Source organism: Harmonia axyridis, chromosome 7, assembly GCF_914767665.1.
Source record: "Harmonia axyridis chromosome 7, icHarAxyr1.1, whole genome shotgun sequence".
In the NCBI taxonomy this organism is placed as follows: Eukaryota; Metazoa; Arthropoda; class Insecta; order Coleoptera; family Coccinellidae; genus Harmonia; species Harmonia axyridis.
In genome coordinates this window covers 9,900,805-9,915,873 of record NC_059507.1, presented here as the reverse complement: position 1 = coordinate 9,915,873, position 15,069 = coordinate 9,900,805, and the positions used below count along the sequence as shown (strand labels likewise).

At 33.7% G+C, this 15,069-nt stretch overlaps 1 protein-coding gene across 2 annotated transcripts in view; it reads right to left on the bottom strand.

Moving 5' to 3' along the window:
• Positions 1-15,069, bottom strand: part of LOC123683895 (lachesin-like) — a 94,028-nt gene that overhangs the window by 26,972 nt on the left and 51,987 nt on the right. For both annotated transcript variants that reach the window (XM_045622903.1, XM_045622904.1), the window contains exon 3: positions 5,964-6,073. In XM_045622903.1, coding sequence (XP_045478859.1) covers positions 5,964-6,073 — 110 coding nt within the window. The remainder of the gene's footprint in view (positions 1-5,963; positions 6,074-15,069) is intronic.

The window sequence follows — 15,069 nt, the reverse complement described above, 5'->3', positions numbered from 1 at the left end:
TAAAACCTTCGACAATTATTGACAATCAATATTTTTTGCTACCTTCGTTATTTCTGGAGGAGTAAGTACTTCTAAGTCGCTATCACTGTTCATAATATAAATATATCCGATATTTTTCCAAAAAACTGTCAGATATTTCATAAGTTGTCAAACTATAATTATCATGGACATATACATTTCCATAGCAACCAACCATTCCATTGCAATTGCGATTTCTATCAAATTTCGTTTTAATTTATCATAATAGGAAAAATGAAAAGATTATCATTATAGGAAAAATGAAAAGATTATCATTATAGGAAAAATGAAAAGATTATCATTATTGGAAAAATGAAAAGATTGTGGCAATTGTAATAATTTGCAAATACAATATCATTATAAACAATCGAAGAAAAAATTATATGTTTAACTCGGCAAGCAAAGTAGATTGACTGCCTTGGCTGAATTCCTAGCCGAGCGTAGCGATGAACTATCAGCCGCGGCAGTCAATCTACTACTTCGCTGCCTAGTAAAACAAATAACTATTTTTTGAATATCTGGGCACCTGCCACTATTGAAGCCTTCATTTTTTGATATTTGACAAGTAAAACCTACGCCATTATTTAAAAAGGGAACTATAGGCTATACACGCTTCAAAAAGGAATTGAAATTGTTGAAACTACAAAAAATGGTGAATATTTAGGAGTTACAGTTTGCAAAACTAGAGCACTTTTGGGACTACGTTAATAAGCATATAATGAAGTCAAAAAAATTATGTTTTCTGGTTCAGGCTCTCGACTAAGAACTATGAGGGTTACACCACTGGACCAACTGAACTTGTATTAACATGACTTTCAACCTCCGCTTGAGTATACAAAATAATTGTGCGACCTTGGAAAAAAACATAATTTCGACAATCTCCTCAACCTAGACTTTAAAAGGATTCCATAAATTCTTTCGTATATTCGATAAACATCCACGATGTAACATTTTCCTGCTCAAAAGGATAATTGAACCTGGGTAATCGAGTTACCTAGGTAATGAGATAATTTTAGAGTACAGACGGAGATAATTGAGTGATGTGTGGAAAACATGGGTCAATAACATGTTGCCATTTTCTGTAGGGGTCGTTACGGACGCAAAACGTCGATGGACGGCTTTGATGCTACATCATACGCTCACTTGATGAAGAACGTCCTAGCAGCACGTAACGCGACGGATATAATAATAGTGCAGATGTGACTTATAGCTGAAAAGCCCCACAAACTTTCGATCATTTATAAGATACACAGCTGCGAGCCAAAGATCGCGTATAACCCACTCCCACAAACTTCCGTCCCTATGCTTTCCTTCCTAGGCAATTCTTGGCCAGGATAGCGTGTAGATTGAAATGTAAACTTTCACAGGATTCGTTTTCAATATCGTTGATATTTAACATTCCTTTTATTTTCGTGTGTGGTACTCTTTAACTAATGAGTTTCCCAGAGTTGGACGTGTATGGTACCCTTTATCCCATTGTACTTATAGAAATTGTATATGCATTTTTATGCGTGTAGGATCGAGCCAGTATGCATGACTATCTGATGCATAGTTGTGCATTCAAATTCGACTGTAGAGAGGTTGTCCAGGTAATCTTTCTGGGAATTAAAATACTGAAGTAAAATGATTTCTTATTTCTTCCATTAGATAGCAGCAAACTTTGCAACTGCTGTTGAATCTTTTTGTTGGAGTGGGTAGCATTGGAATATAGAAAAATTCTAGAAAGCAATAATTTGGCACCAGGAGCTTCTGAGCGCTCATCATTTATGCTCTAATATGTGGTCTTGAAGACCACAGCTTTGTTTCCAAGGTCGCGATTATGATAAAATAAAATTAACCCACTACATTTCAAAAATTTTTATGGCATTCGTATAGGCTACTTCAACCTGAACTTTGTTTTGTATTTCAATAAATTTGGATGGCAGTGATTCTCAGAGTAATAAACATAGAGGGAGCATATGTCATTTTCAGTAAGCAAATGGACCCCGCACGTTTAGTATGGGAAATGGCTTTCCGTGAATTTGGCTGAATTTTTGATATGTTGTAGTTCTTGATGAACTGATCAGAAAAGTCCTTAGCCACAAAGCCCAAAAATGGACAGTTTGTTTATATAGTACTATACGGGTAGAATATAGAAGTCCAAGTGTTGGAAGCCAACTATGAATGGAACTTCCGATATTAACCCACGAATTCTTGAAAATACAATTTTTTTTATGATTGCTAATATAATTTTAAATTGTTTTTTGTTTATTATCATTATTGTAATTATTATTATGAATGTTACTCTCATTATTATATTGTTTTTGATTGATCTACTCATTCATTTTGCCAACGATCATATTATTAGATAGTATTCATTCGTATGTGTGAAGTTCAAAAAGTTCATAGAAAAAAAAAATTATTTTCAAGAATTCGTGGGTTAATATCGGAAGTTCCATTCATAGTTAGCTTCCAACACTTGGACTTCTATATTCTACCCGTATAGTACTATATTGCATCAAAACTGCAGACATTTTCACGGATTCGTTTGTCTGTGAGATGCTATCATCCATTTCGAGACATTCTGAGGAAAATGTCTTGGCACCCCATTGTCAGATTATCGAGTTTTGTGAGAAACAAATCACATATCATATGTAAATGACATCAATAGTGATCACAATTGTTATCCCTGAGGATATATGATTATGATTTTCCCATTTTCCCCCATTACAGCTCGCGATGCCTGGTTATGAACATTATTTTGGCTAACATATTTGAATTTATTGGACATCAGATATATGAGGATTCAGTTATTATGGTCTCTTTAAAAAAAATCTCACAATATGTCGTTTCTCGGTCATGTGAATTATTCTGGGGTCATCTTGTGGCATGAAAAGATGTATGGAAGATCTTGGATTTTGTATCTCATTTCATAGCCAATGTGGAGCAGTGTATAAAAAATTATCGATGGCGGTGCCTAATATAACCAAGGAAGATCATTTCTCAGTCGAGTTCTGGCCGCCAAACTTCCAAATTCCATCAAAACGAGAAATGAGAGCTCCCCGATTGATGAGCAAAAACCCCGAAAATTGCAAAAAATCCATTTTCAAAGCTCCATATCTCGAAAACTGTCCATTTTTGAGCTTTGTGGCTAAGGACTTTTCTGATCAGTTCATCAAGAACTACAACATATCAAAAATTCAGCCAAATTCACGGAAAGCCATTTCCCATACTAAACGTGCGGGGTCCTTTAGTTACCAACTTGAACTATCAAATTTTACATGAAGCGCGCGAAAATTAAAACCTATCAGTAATACGATATTTCACTCAATTCGTTTCTCCAAAAAGTACGCACTGCTTATAGTGATTCAACGTTTCATATCGACTCAAAATATATTGAAATAAATATATCAGAAGTTTAGAAAACAAACTTCAAGCGCGCCAAACGATGTGAAACAACCAATGACTTTGGGAGAGCAAAAGTTGCCAAACCTTGGATTTCAGCAGGTAGACATAGAAAATAATGAATATTCTGCTTATTATAAATTCGACAATTAGGAAGAATTTCGGGTTCTAAATATTCAAATTAACATATTTAATCGGGAATAACTAATTAATATATTTCAATACAATATACATTCATAAAGATATAGTAAAATTGTGGATTTTAAAATATTTCACAATCCGACAACGTAATCTAACCATGTTGGGGACATGTAAAAATTGCGTGTCTATGTTAATTACTTTATGCAGTGATTCAAATTTTTATTGTATTATGAGGAGTAAGCTTTGGCAATTAGAAGTGAATAATGATATCTGATGAATATCGTGTCGACCACGACCTCGGTTACAGACGTTGATTCTTTCATATGAGTTTTATTGACAAAATTGAGTGTTTCATTTTGTTGAACACTCTACGAATTTCCAATTAAATAAAATTTTTTGATTTTATTATAATTTTTTTTTTAATTTTGCGTCATGATATATGGTGTTATGGTAATTATCGCTCATCCTTAACAACCATTCCCTTCAAATTTGTGATCGTTTGTTCAATCAAAATCGCTCTCGGATCTGGATCCATGTACCATTAGAACGAATGCATTTCAAGAAATATGGAGAGCGTTTGCTTTCAGTGTTCCAGTAATTAAAATTTAAATTACCCCATCGTCATCCTAGCGCATGTGAAATTTGTCGTCAAGGTGCAGAATGAGAAATCGTAAATTCCTTGTCTAACACAGTGAAGGTTCTGAGTGATATTCATGGTAAATATACAGGGTGGCCACTTTTTCAATGGGATTGTATTGGTAACTTTTAAACCATAAGAGTTAGAAGGTCGGTCAAATGGAGAAAAAGTTACATTCATAGGAGCATTGTCAAGCAGTTCAAACAAATCAGGATTATCAGGGCCGGTTATTGAGATATCATAAGAAAAGTAAATTCTGTCATTTTGATTTTTCTTTTTTTTTCCACTTTATTTCAAATATCATCAAAAAATGTTACAAGAACTTTTTATTCGACAGTAAATTATCCTCAATTTGATGTAATCAGATTTCTCGTATCCAACGTTTCGTACTCTCTGGGCCACCCTCAACCTCATTTTTTTCAATACGGACCTGCATATTTTATGACATTTTTCGAAATAACTTTCAATGCTGAATTCAACGATATATCATACAATGTCATTCAAAGTTGATTTTCAGGTGATTTTGACCCTCATCCAAATTTAATGGTGTTTATGTAAGAAAAAACAAGTCTATTAACGATATCAATGTTCTGACCCAAATTCAATCGAACCCAGAAAAAAAATCGAGAACTGTGGCCAGTGAATGGAATTTTTCAAGAACTGCTGGTAATAAAATAGTAAAGAGACGCGAATACAATGATTTTAAATTTAAATACCAAGCCTTGCAAAAATTATATCGTAATGATCTCAAAAGTTCGATTCTGTAATTTGTTTCAACGATTCAAATGACAAATACAACAATAGTGATACCTCGCGAGAAAATTGAGAATGTTTTGGAAGGTATTCAAGGAGACCAAACAAGCAAATGTATAAGAAGTATGGGTTCCAGAACCGTAAAGTGCATTTTACAAAATGGTGGACTTTTCGAACACTTACTTTTTTACATTTACTTCCGAATAATCATTTGATTTTTCTTTCATTAAATGATACTTTCGTTTAATTATTATTAATTGAAATATTCAAATGATTATTATAAAAGAAGAACCAAGAAACCAGTATACTGGTTTCTTGCTTTGATTCTAATATGTTCCATTTGGTTCAAGATGGGTAAGTTGATTTTCTTATCGAAATTTATTGCATATTGCATGTTGTTAATTAAACAAAATGAAGGTAATACAGATCCGACCCGAAGAAAATTGGATAAGGTTCAAAATCACCTGAAAATCAACTTTGAATGACATTGTATGATATATCGTTGAATTCAGCGTTAAAAGTTATTTCGAAAAATGTCATAAAATATGCAGGTCCGTATTGAAAAAAATGAGGTTGAGGGTGGCCCAGAGAGTACGAAACGTTGGATACGAAATCTGATTACGTCAAATTGAGGATAATTTACTGTCGAATAAAAAGTTCCTGTAACATTTTTTGATAATATTCGAAATAAAGTGGGAAAAAAAGAAAAATCAAAATGACATAATTTACTTTTCTTATGATATCTCGAAAACCGGCACTGATAATCTCGATTTGTTTGAACTACTTGATAATGCTTCTTTGCATGCAACTTTTTCTCCATTTGACCGACCTTCTAACTCTTATGGTTTAAAAGTTACCAATACAATCCCATTGAAAAAGTGGCCACCCTGTATAGTTCTATGTCTCCTTCTGTCAGAATTCGGAATCAGATTATCATTTCCGCAAAAGTTTTCATTTTTCATCGCAATTGTTACATGTTGACTTCATATTTTTTTATATGTTCGGAATATAAGTCAAGTTTTGTTCTTACCCTATATCCTCCTAAGTTTTGTACAAGGCATCGAAATGTCGCATCTCTCCCTACAGGAATGGTCAAATTAACGATAGGTTCAGCAAATTCTGGCTGAAAAGCATCGATTTCTGGAATAAAAAAATAGATTTCAATATATCTTATCAATATTTGGAAGTAAAATTCAATAACAGACAAATCGCTATTGGTAATAGTAAATTGATTAAATAATAGTGAAAAGTATTGGTACAAGTATCTGCTATTTTCGTGCTTCTGTCTGAGAGTTGATAGGGAAATTCTGAAATGCTCGAGTTAAAGAAAAAAGAACGTTTCCTTCAGGTTGATGATATATTTATATCCATTTATAGATTTTATAACAGATATATTTGTAATTCATTTGTAGATTTGTCTGTGTCATCTTTCAGAGCTAAATCAGGGATGTAGTTTATAGGGATCAGTGCGGGCTCACTAATCAGTAATTCTCTCTTTTTTTTTTGACACATATGACTCACTTATAATTAAATTTTGAAATCAGAAAGTTATTGAAATTTTTTCTTTGTGTTATGTTATTTTTTTTTTTCTTTTTCAATAATTATTGTCTCGAGATGTATAAAGCTTTTTTTCATATTTTTCGTCAGGGTTTGAGTGGAAGAGCAGGGGTGTATGGCTTCATCACCATCTGAACTCCGCCCTGTGATTGATTTTTTCTGATGTTTTTTTTTGGAATTGTAATATTTTTTATTCTCTTCAATAAAGGCATTATTATTATTATTATTATATTTATATTCTTCAAACAATTGAATTGCAGAACAGAAAATATAGGGTGTTTTTTTTCGAGGTATATAACTTTAAGTTAGTATTACTGTTCGAGATGGCGACCGATTTTACAGCTGTTAAGTGATTTATTCTCAATTTGGTTTGGCAATTTATCATAAAAAAAATTTATCATGAATAGACTCACGTCTGAACAACGCTTGCAAATATTGCAATTCCATTTCGAAAATAATGGTTCTGTGGGGAATACATATCGCGCACTACGTCTATTTTATTTTGTTTAGCGATGAAGCGCACTTCTGGTTGAATGGCTACGTCAACAAACAAAACTGGCTAATTTGAAGTGAAGCTAATCCTCAAGTGTATGTCGAAACACCGTTACATCCAGAAAAACTGACTGTTTGGTGCGCTTTATGGGTTGGTGGAATCATTGGTCCGTACTTCTTCAAAAACGATTATGGCCAGAACGTTACAGTCAATGGTGATCGGTATAGAGCCATGATTTTTAACTTTTTCATTCCTGAATTCAACAACCATGATGTCCAGGAGCTGTGGTTCCAACAAGACGGCGCAACATGTCACACAGCTCGTGCCACAATCGATTTATTGAAAGACACGTTTGGTGACCGCCTAATTTCACGTTTTGGACCTGTGAATTGGCCTCCAAGATCTTGTGATTTAACACCGCTAGACTTCTTTCTGTGGGGCTATGTAAAGTCATTGGTCTATGCGGATAAGCCACAAACCCTTGACCATTTGGAAGACAACATTCGCCGTGTTATTGCTGATATACGGCCACAAATGTTGGAAAAAGTCATCGAAAATTGGACGTCCAGATTGGACAACATCCGAGCCAGCCCTGACGGTCATATGCCAGAAATCATATTTAAAATGTAATGCCACAAGATTATTTTGCGGATAAATAAAATTTATGTCAATCGAATAATCCATCGTTGTTTTATTGCAATTTAAAGTTCTATAGCTCTAAAAAAACACCCTTTATTAGCGTCATCCGAACACAATTGTACATATTTTTATTTCATTAATTCAATTATCCTGCTCCAGAGATGAAAAATCAAGCAGTGGAGGAGATGGAATACCCTTGATGATCATCAGGCTCTGCATAGCTACAATAGCTGAAGTCCTTTGCTATTAATGAATTAATTACTCATTCTTATTTGACATGTTTTCGAAATAGTTAGAGTTGGCATTGATTACACCAGTTTACAAGAAGGGTGACCGAGAAAGATTCCAGAACACATATTCTACATTCCTTTTCTGAAGAATTCGAATGACCATGTAAATAAGTATACTCCTTGAATAAAAGCAATATTCTGAATAATAATAGACACGGCTTATCCTGCCATTTGAAATAAGGAAGTTATTATCATGAGTTGACATTTTTTTTCTCTTCATATAAGTAGAAAATACATTGTTTCTTCATTAATTACAAATTAAAAAAAATCCATATTTACAATTTTTCGCCCTTTCTCGTGAATGGTGCTTCTAAGGATAGAGTGATCTGAAGAAACTCATTATTTGAGCTAGCGATTCCATTTCCATTCATATACAGGGTGTCACAATGAAACAAGTGTAACTTTGGTCTAATAATTGTTTTCGAACACCCTGTATATATGAAAATAATTTTAAATTGTTCTGAAATGATGGATTATAGCGTCTGTGTATTTATTATAAGGTGGATAGTTTGTTGGCGTACAGACCAATTTTCAACTCTGGAAAAAGTACCTCCTAGAGCGGGACTTGAACCCGCAAACTCTGAATCACTAGTCCAACGCCATTCAGCCATCGAGGAAGCTGAAGGTTCACCGCATACAAGTAATCCCTTATCCAGAATCAAATGTTAGTAGTATCCCTTATAAAATTAGTAATTTGCAAGGGTTTTGAGAGATTAATACTGGAAAGGAACCTTCGTCGGTAGCTCAGTTGGTGGAGCACTGGACTAGTATTCGGAGTTTGCGGGTTCGAGTCCCGCTCGAGGAGGTACTTTTTCAGAATTGAAAATTTGTCTACAAGCCAACGAACTATTCACCTTATTTTTTTTACTTTGAAAAGTTACCTTACTATTTTAACTTGTGCTTCTAACTACCCTATACACATCACAGAAATTGATTTTCAAAATATCTTCATTTACCCCTTAAAAATGACATCCGCGTCTGAGGTGGTCCACCCGGTATAAGTTTTATGATGGTCAAAGACTATGCCAAAACTTGTGCTTGATTACAGAAGTTTTATCGTTTCAAAACGTATTTCGATATCTTCCAGAAAATGTATAGGGACGATAATGCAATTCATCAAATTATTCCCAATTCCCGAAAAATCCAACAGGAATAATGAATTGGGGGATTTCAAGAAGTCTGGCCATATAACGAAAAACATTTTTAGTCCGGAATCCTAATGCAGCTTATGTTCCCGCAAAGCAATCACGGGGGTTATTCTGCGATAAAACTTTTCTATCGCTTTTTAATATAAATTCGCAATTTTTGTTAATCCCTGCTCGGGACCAGAGAAGAATATTGAAAGAGTGACGGCTGGTTGAAGTGAGTTAATTTGTAAGAGTCTCGGAACAGCAAGTGCGGGAAAACCTTCTTTCGGCGAGTTCGCAAGACACGACAAACTGTTTAAACTCAATTTTAATAAGTAAAAGGATTAGTTATGAGCTGTCAGAGGTTTTCAATCGAAACAATAGACCCTTGCAGACTTAGAATGGGGTCGTTTTCGTATCTACTTTTCAATTCGAACTTTTCTCTTGAGCATTATTTCATGCTCTGAAACTCCACAAGATGTCCGTGAAGTATGATTAATAAGCAGTTGCCGCCAGTTCTAGAAAAAAATCGAAATGAATCTTGTACGAAAATGAAAATGTTCATTTGTTCCTTGGGCATTAACAAACCATATACAGACTGAGGAGAATAAATCAAATTTTGACTCAGCGCATAATATTGAATTATTTCTGACTATACAGGCTGATAAAAAAGTGGTGAAATACTATACGATCATGTTTTTTTTTTAAAGAGAATGCCCAATTTTGACATCATACTTGTAATTTCCATGAAATTGAGATTTCGAAATATCCTTCTTGTCATTTTTTATCTGTGGTACTTTTTGAAGTAGTTAGTAGGCCAATTTATTGACAAATTTCATGGATATAACGGTTTGAAATAACGATCTTATCTTGACAACTGTTCAATATAATTGTACGATTTACATTTTCATTGAATTCCCGTAATGTTTGCAAATTTACGGATCACTCTACATGTGCTCCGAAAGATACTGCAATTTTGCATGATAAGTCCATTTATTCAAATGGCATATTTTTTTTTTGCTTGTTGGATAGCCTATTGTGTAGTTTCCTTTTTTTGTCGAGTCATATATGAATGAATACTTTTTCAAATGATTTGCATTTCATGTTCTGTACGGAGGCTGGCAGCATATTTTCCATGCATACAGTTTCTAAGGATGATATTACTCAAATGTTCTTACTACCTACTGATAGTATTGATTGAAGATGAGCCAAATCAAAGAAACCATCAAAATATTTGGAAACATTCGTTAAAAAAAAAATTAAATGAAGACCACGTGAACAAACAGAAACTTAGTCCAAATTCTTTTGAGGAGTTTGAAATGATGCATACTTTCAGCTGAAAAAGTCTTATCAATATTTTTCTCTCACATGATCTGCTCAGATGTCTACAGATGTCAAATCGAACTGCACCTCATTTCAATTATATTGGAAATTTAATTAAAAAAGTTTGCAGACATCTGAGCAGATCATATGGGCGATAAATATTGATGAAACTCTTACAGCTGATAATATTCAGTCATTTCGAAATCCTTAAGAGAATTCAGGCTAAGTTTCTATTTGTTCACGTGCTCTCCATTTCATTTTGTCAAAATGAATGTTCCCAAATATTTTGATGATTACTTTGATTTGGCTTATCTTCAAATGATAATATTAGAAGTTATTAAGTAGAGTCGAGTAATCTTATCCCTCTGAAACTGTATTCGTGGCAAATATAATTTATTATATTCGAAATTGTTGAAACCCAGTCATTAGCCATTATGCAAATGTACTATAGACATCGTAATTCTCATCCAACAAGATGTAAACTAATTCGCTGATGGAATATGGTTGAAACGTTTTTGCGCATATGTTATGGGGATGATGCTGAAGAAATTTAGATAGAGATTTCAAGACAGTTCAAACCCTACAAAATGTAATCATCAAAGTGGAACTATTTACCCCTATTTTCTGTTAATCAAATTTGTAAGCGTGAACACGCACTGTGCAGTGCACTGCATAAATTTAAATTATTTTGCTTATGTTATAAGCAAGGGATATTTTAGTCTGTATCACTATTTAGTTTTTCATTTCATGATGAATTGTCATAAATTTTATTCTGAAGGATTTTAGGGGTGAGGTCAATACAAAGCACTACTGGACGAAATAAATACTTACTGTGTGTAATTCATTTGTGATTATATTTTGATTTAATGAAAGTATAGATCTATTCGCTATTTATTCCATTATTGATTGATTATTGTATGATATATTATTGTAGAATTGTCAGAACTTCATAAAATGAAAGACTATCGACCAGTCTCTGTTCATACATACCTATATTTTAGTGCTCAAATATAGTTTAGACTAATATTTCGAGCGTAACATCAAGTGAAACGAGTTTATTCTTGCTATGTGACCTTCATATTTCATCAAAACCACAGATGACCAAAGGCAGCAGCCGGGGACTAACACATTGCGTCATAAACGTTGAACAACAAATTTTTTTCAAGAAGTTTAGAACTGAGAACTAAGAACACTCAGAAGAATTAGGGAGCAGTCTTATTTAATGATTGCACTTCGATCACACAGACGGGAAAGCCGTTTTCAACTCTATACATAATTTTTCATACAATGAATCATAAATTTCGTTGAAACTTTCGTATATTAATGAATCTTAATGAATTATTTTCATTTCATATTCTAGATAATTTAAAAGAACCTGAATGTGGGAATAATTGTTTTATCTTCAACTTATGAAGATCATTTGAGTTTTCCAAACCCTAAATTTATGTTTTAGGACTATTGTAAGGTCAACAACACCTTGATCAGTCTTTCACAAACCAGGTGAGAATATTTCAAATGATTGGAATGGCAGTTTCAAAAATAAAAAAAAAAATTTCGTTATGTCGAGATTCGAACTTTAGGGAAGATTATATGCTTGAACTTAAAGTTATTCAAATAATTTACGAGAAAAGATCTGGATGGTGATCTATGGATACACGGATTTTTTTATTCAAATTTTTTAAATCAAATGAAAGGTATATTATTTGAAACCATTCAACTGTATACTGCAGTAAAGCTGAAATGCCTATTTTAAAATTTTGGACTGCTGGATGTGTAACTAATTACACACTGTTGAACTAGCTAATTATGTATTCAATTACCATACCTCCACTAATATAATGAAACTCCATTCTCTTATGGATTTGATATAGGATTAGGTAATTAAATGTTTTCCTGAATATTAAACATACTCTATAATGCAGAACTCCAAATACAGTGATGATAGAATGATTCAATACTTTGGAAAATAATCAAGCAACTCAACATGGAGGAAGTATATGAACCTCAGTGTCTATTACTATGTATTATCAAAATATACAAAGCCTACCCAGACCTCTGAAAAACAAAGAATTATAAACCAATAATCATTCTTCAGAATATATGAAGAAATAATCAGACAGCAAATTATAATCAACAGAAAGAAGAGCACTAAGATCGGAAAATATATATTATTTCCAAAGTCACTTGGAGGACGAAAGAATATTTCGATTATACGACGAAAAAATATTTCGATTATACAAGGGAATTTATTGCCTAACAGTACTTTCATATAAACCCTGGTATTTAGCGGAACATCTCTGCGTCGATTTGGTTGTCTCTATTGGCTAAAAAGTCCACGTTCCATCCAGGTGCCGATTTGGTTACTTTCATTGTCTGCACAACGCACATCTATCACTTCTCTAGATCTCAAAAATCCAAGCTTGTACACTGGCCATTGTACGAGAAGATCGCCAGCAATATTTCTTGTCAATGCTGGTGGACCTTAGATCTGCAACATCTGTGTGGATGAGAGTCAAGTAAGGTTGACGAGGATATTTAGAAGAAAATCCCAGATCCCAGATGAAAGACGTTTCGATGAGGAATCTGCTAAATACTAGTATGGTGATAACATATCACTTTGAGTCATCATATAAAATGCAGCACCACACGAAGATTGCAAGTAGCTGCTTGAAAAAAATGGGTGCTAAATCATCCGAAATCAGTAGCAATAAAGCAAAAAACAGCTGGAAATGAATAACAAAGAAGTCACCTTCAATTTTGGAAATTGTCAAAAGAAGAAATTCCTGTTATTAATCAAAAATAATTCCCACTCATACGTATATATCTCGGATAATATGAATTGGCAACAAAAGTATTATTGGGAACTAAAGATTTTCTCCATAAATGGAAAACATACAAGAACCATAATAATTGATTATACGATAAATATATTGTTGATATTTTAGCCTTGCATAATTGAGTATAATTTTTCAGAAGATTGAAGGTCGACATCTTTTGTCTTATATGGATATTGAAGAACTTTTTTTGTTTATACACATTCAGACTCCAGAAATGAGTTGCTATACACTTCTTATTTCGACTCGAATTCTGATGGCCTATGGGGAAAATACAACAGATAAAGAAGTTTCGGGTTCAGACCATTCCCAACAAACTTCATCGTGAACATGACCGGGATTCTCCTTCATATTTGTCATTTATGTTTCATCTGAATTAAATTGAGAATTTGCCCGCTAGGCGTCTCTGCCTCCGGGAATCGGTGGCGGCGGGCCATGGGAATTTTACCACACGTCCGGAACATTTCCTGAAATCGACAGACCTTAAAGTGTTAAGTAACGGACTTGATGGTACCGCATTTTAACACTTTTATAGTTATGATGGGAATTATTAATTTTTAGTCCATTTTTCACTGAATGGAGAGAATTCATAGAGAAACGGAATAATAAAATGTTATGGAGGAGAACTTAGATGTTTTCTTCAATTTTCAATTTTATTTATGACAATAATCGAAGAAGTTACTTGTGATGCTCTTGAGAAACATATTCAACATAAGCATAAGTACATACTTATTTACTTATTTATGTGGTTATACAGTAAATTATTTCATCATTTTTTTATCATAATTTTGAGAAAAATCGTGAAGATTTTTTCATGTAGACACTTTTTGTTACTTAAATATTGTAGTCGTTTTTTGCGAGCTTTTTAAATAATACAACAAACCAGCTGTTCGAGGAGATTCAAAGTCGATGTTTCGTTGTTGTTAAAATGCCTAGAGCTCGTGTACGCGGAATTTATCGCCAGCTGAGTAAAGGACCCCGCACGTTTAGTACGGGAAATGGCTTTCCGTGAATTTGGCTGAATTTTTGATATGTTGTAGTTCTTGATGAACTGATCAGAAAAGTCCTTAGCCACAAAGCTCAAAAATGGACAGTTTTCGAGATATGGAGCTTTGAAAATGGATTTTTTGCAATTTTTTGGGTTTTTGCTCATCAATCGGGGAGCTCTCATTTCTGGTTTTGATGGAATTTGGATGTTCGGCGGCCAGAACCCGACTGAGAAATGATCTACCTTGGTTATATTAGGCACCGCCATCGATAATTTTTTATACACTGCTCCACATTGGCTATGAAATGAGATAAAAAAATCCAAGATCTTCCATACATCTTTTCAAGCCACAAGATGACGCCAGAATAATTCACATGACCGAGAAACGACATATTGTGAGATTTTTTTAAGACAGGCCATAATATCTGAATCCTCATATATCTGATGTCCAATAATATCAAATATGTTAGCCGAAATGTTCATAACTAGGCATCGCGAGCTGTAATGGGGGAAAATGGGAAAATCATAATCATATTTCCTCAGGGATTACAATTGTGATCACTATTGATCTCATTTACATATGATATGTGATTTGTTTCTCACAAATCTCGATAATCTGACAATGGGGTGCCAAGACATTTTCCTTGGAATGTCTCGAAATTGATGATAGCATCTCACAGACAAACGAATCCGTGAAAATGTCTGCAGTTTTGATGCAATATAGTACTACACGGGTAGAATATAGAAGTCCAAGTGTTGGAAGCTAACTATGAATGGAACATCCGATATTAACCCACGACTTCTTGAAAATAATTTTTTTTTTCTATGAACTTTTTGCACTTCACACATACGAATGAATAATATCTAATAATATGATCGTTGGCT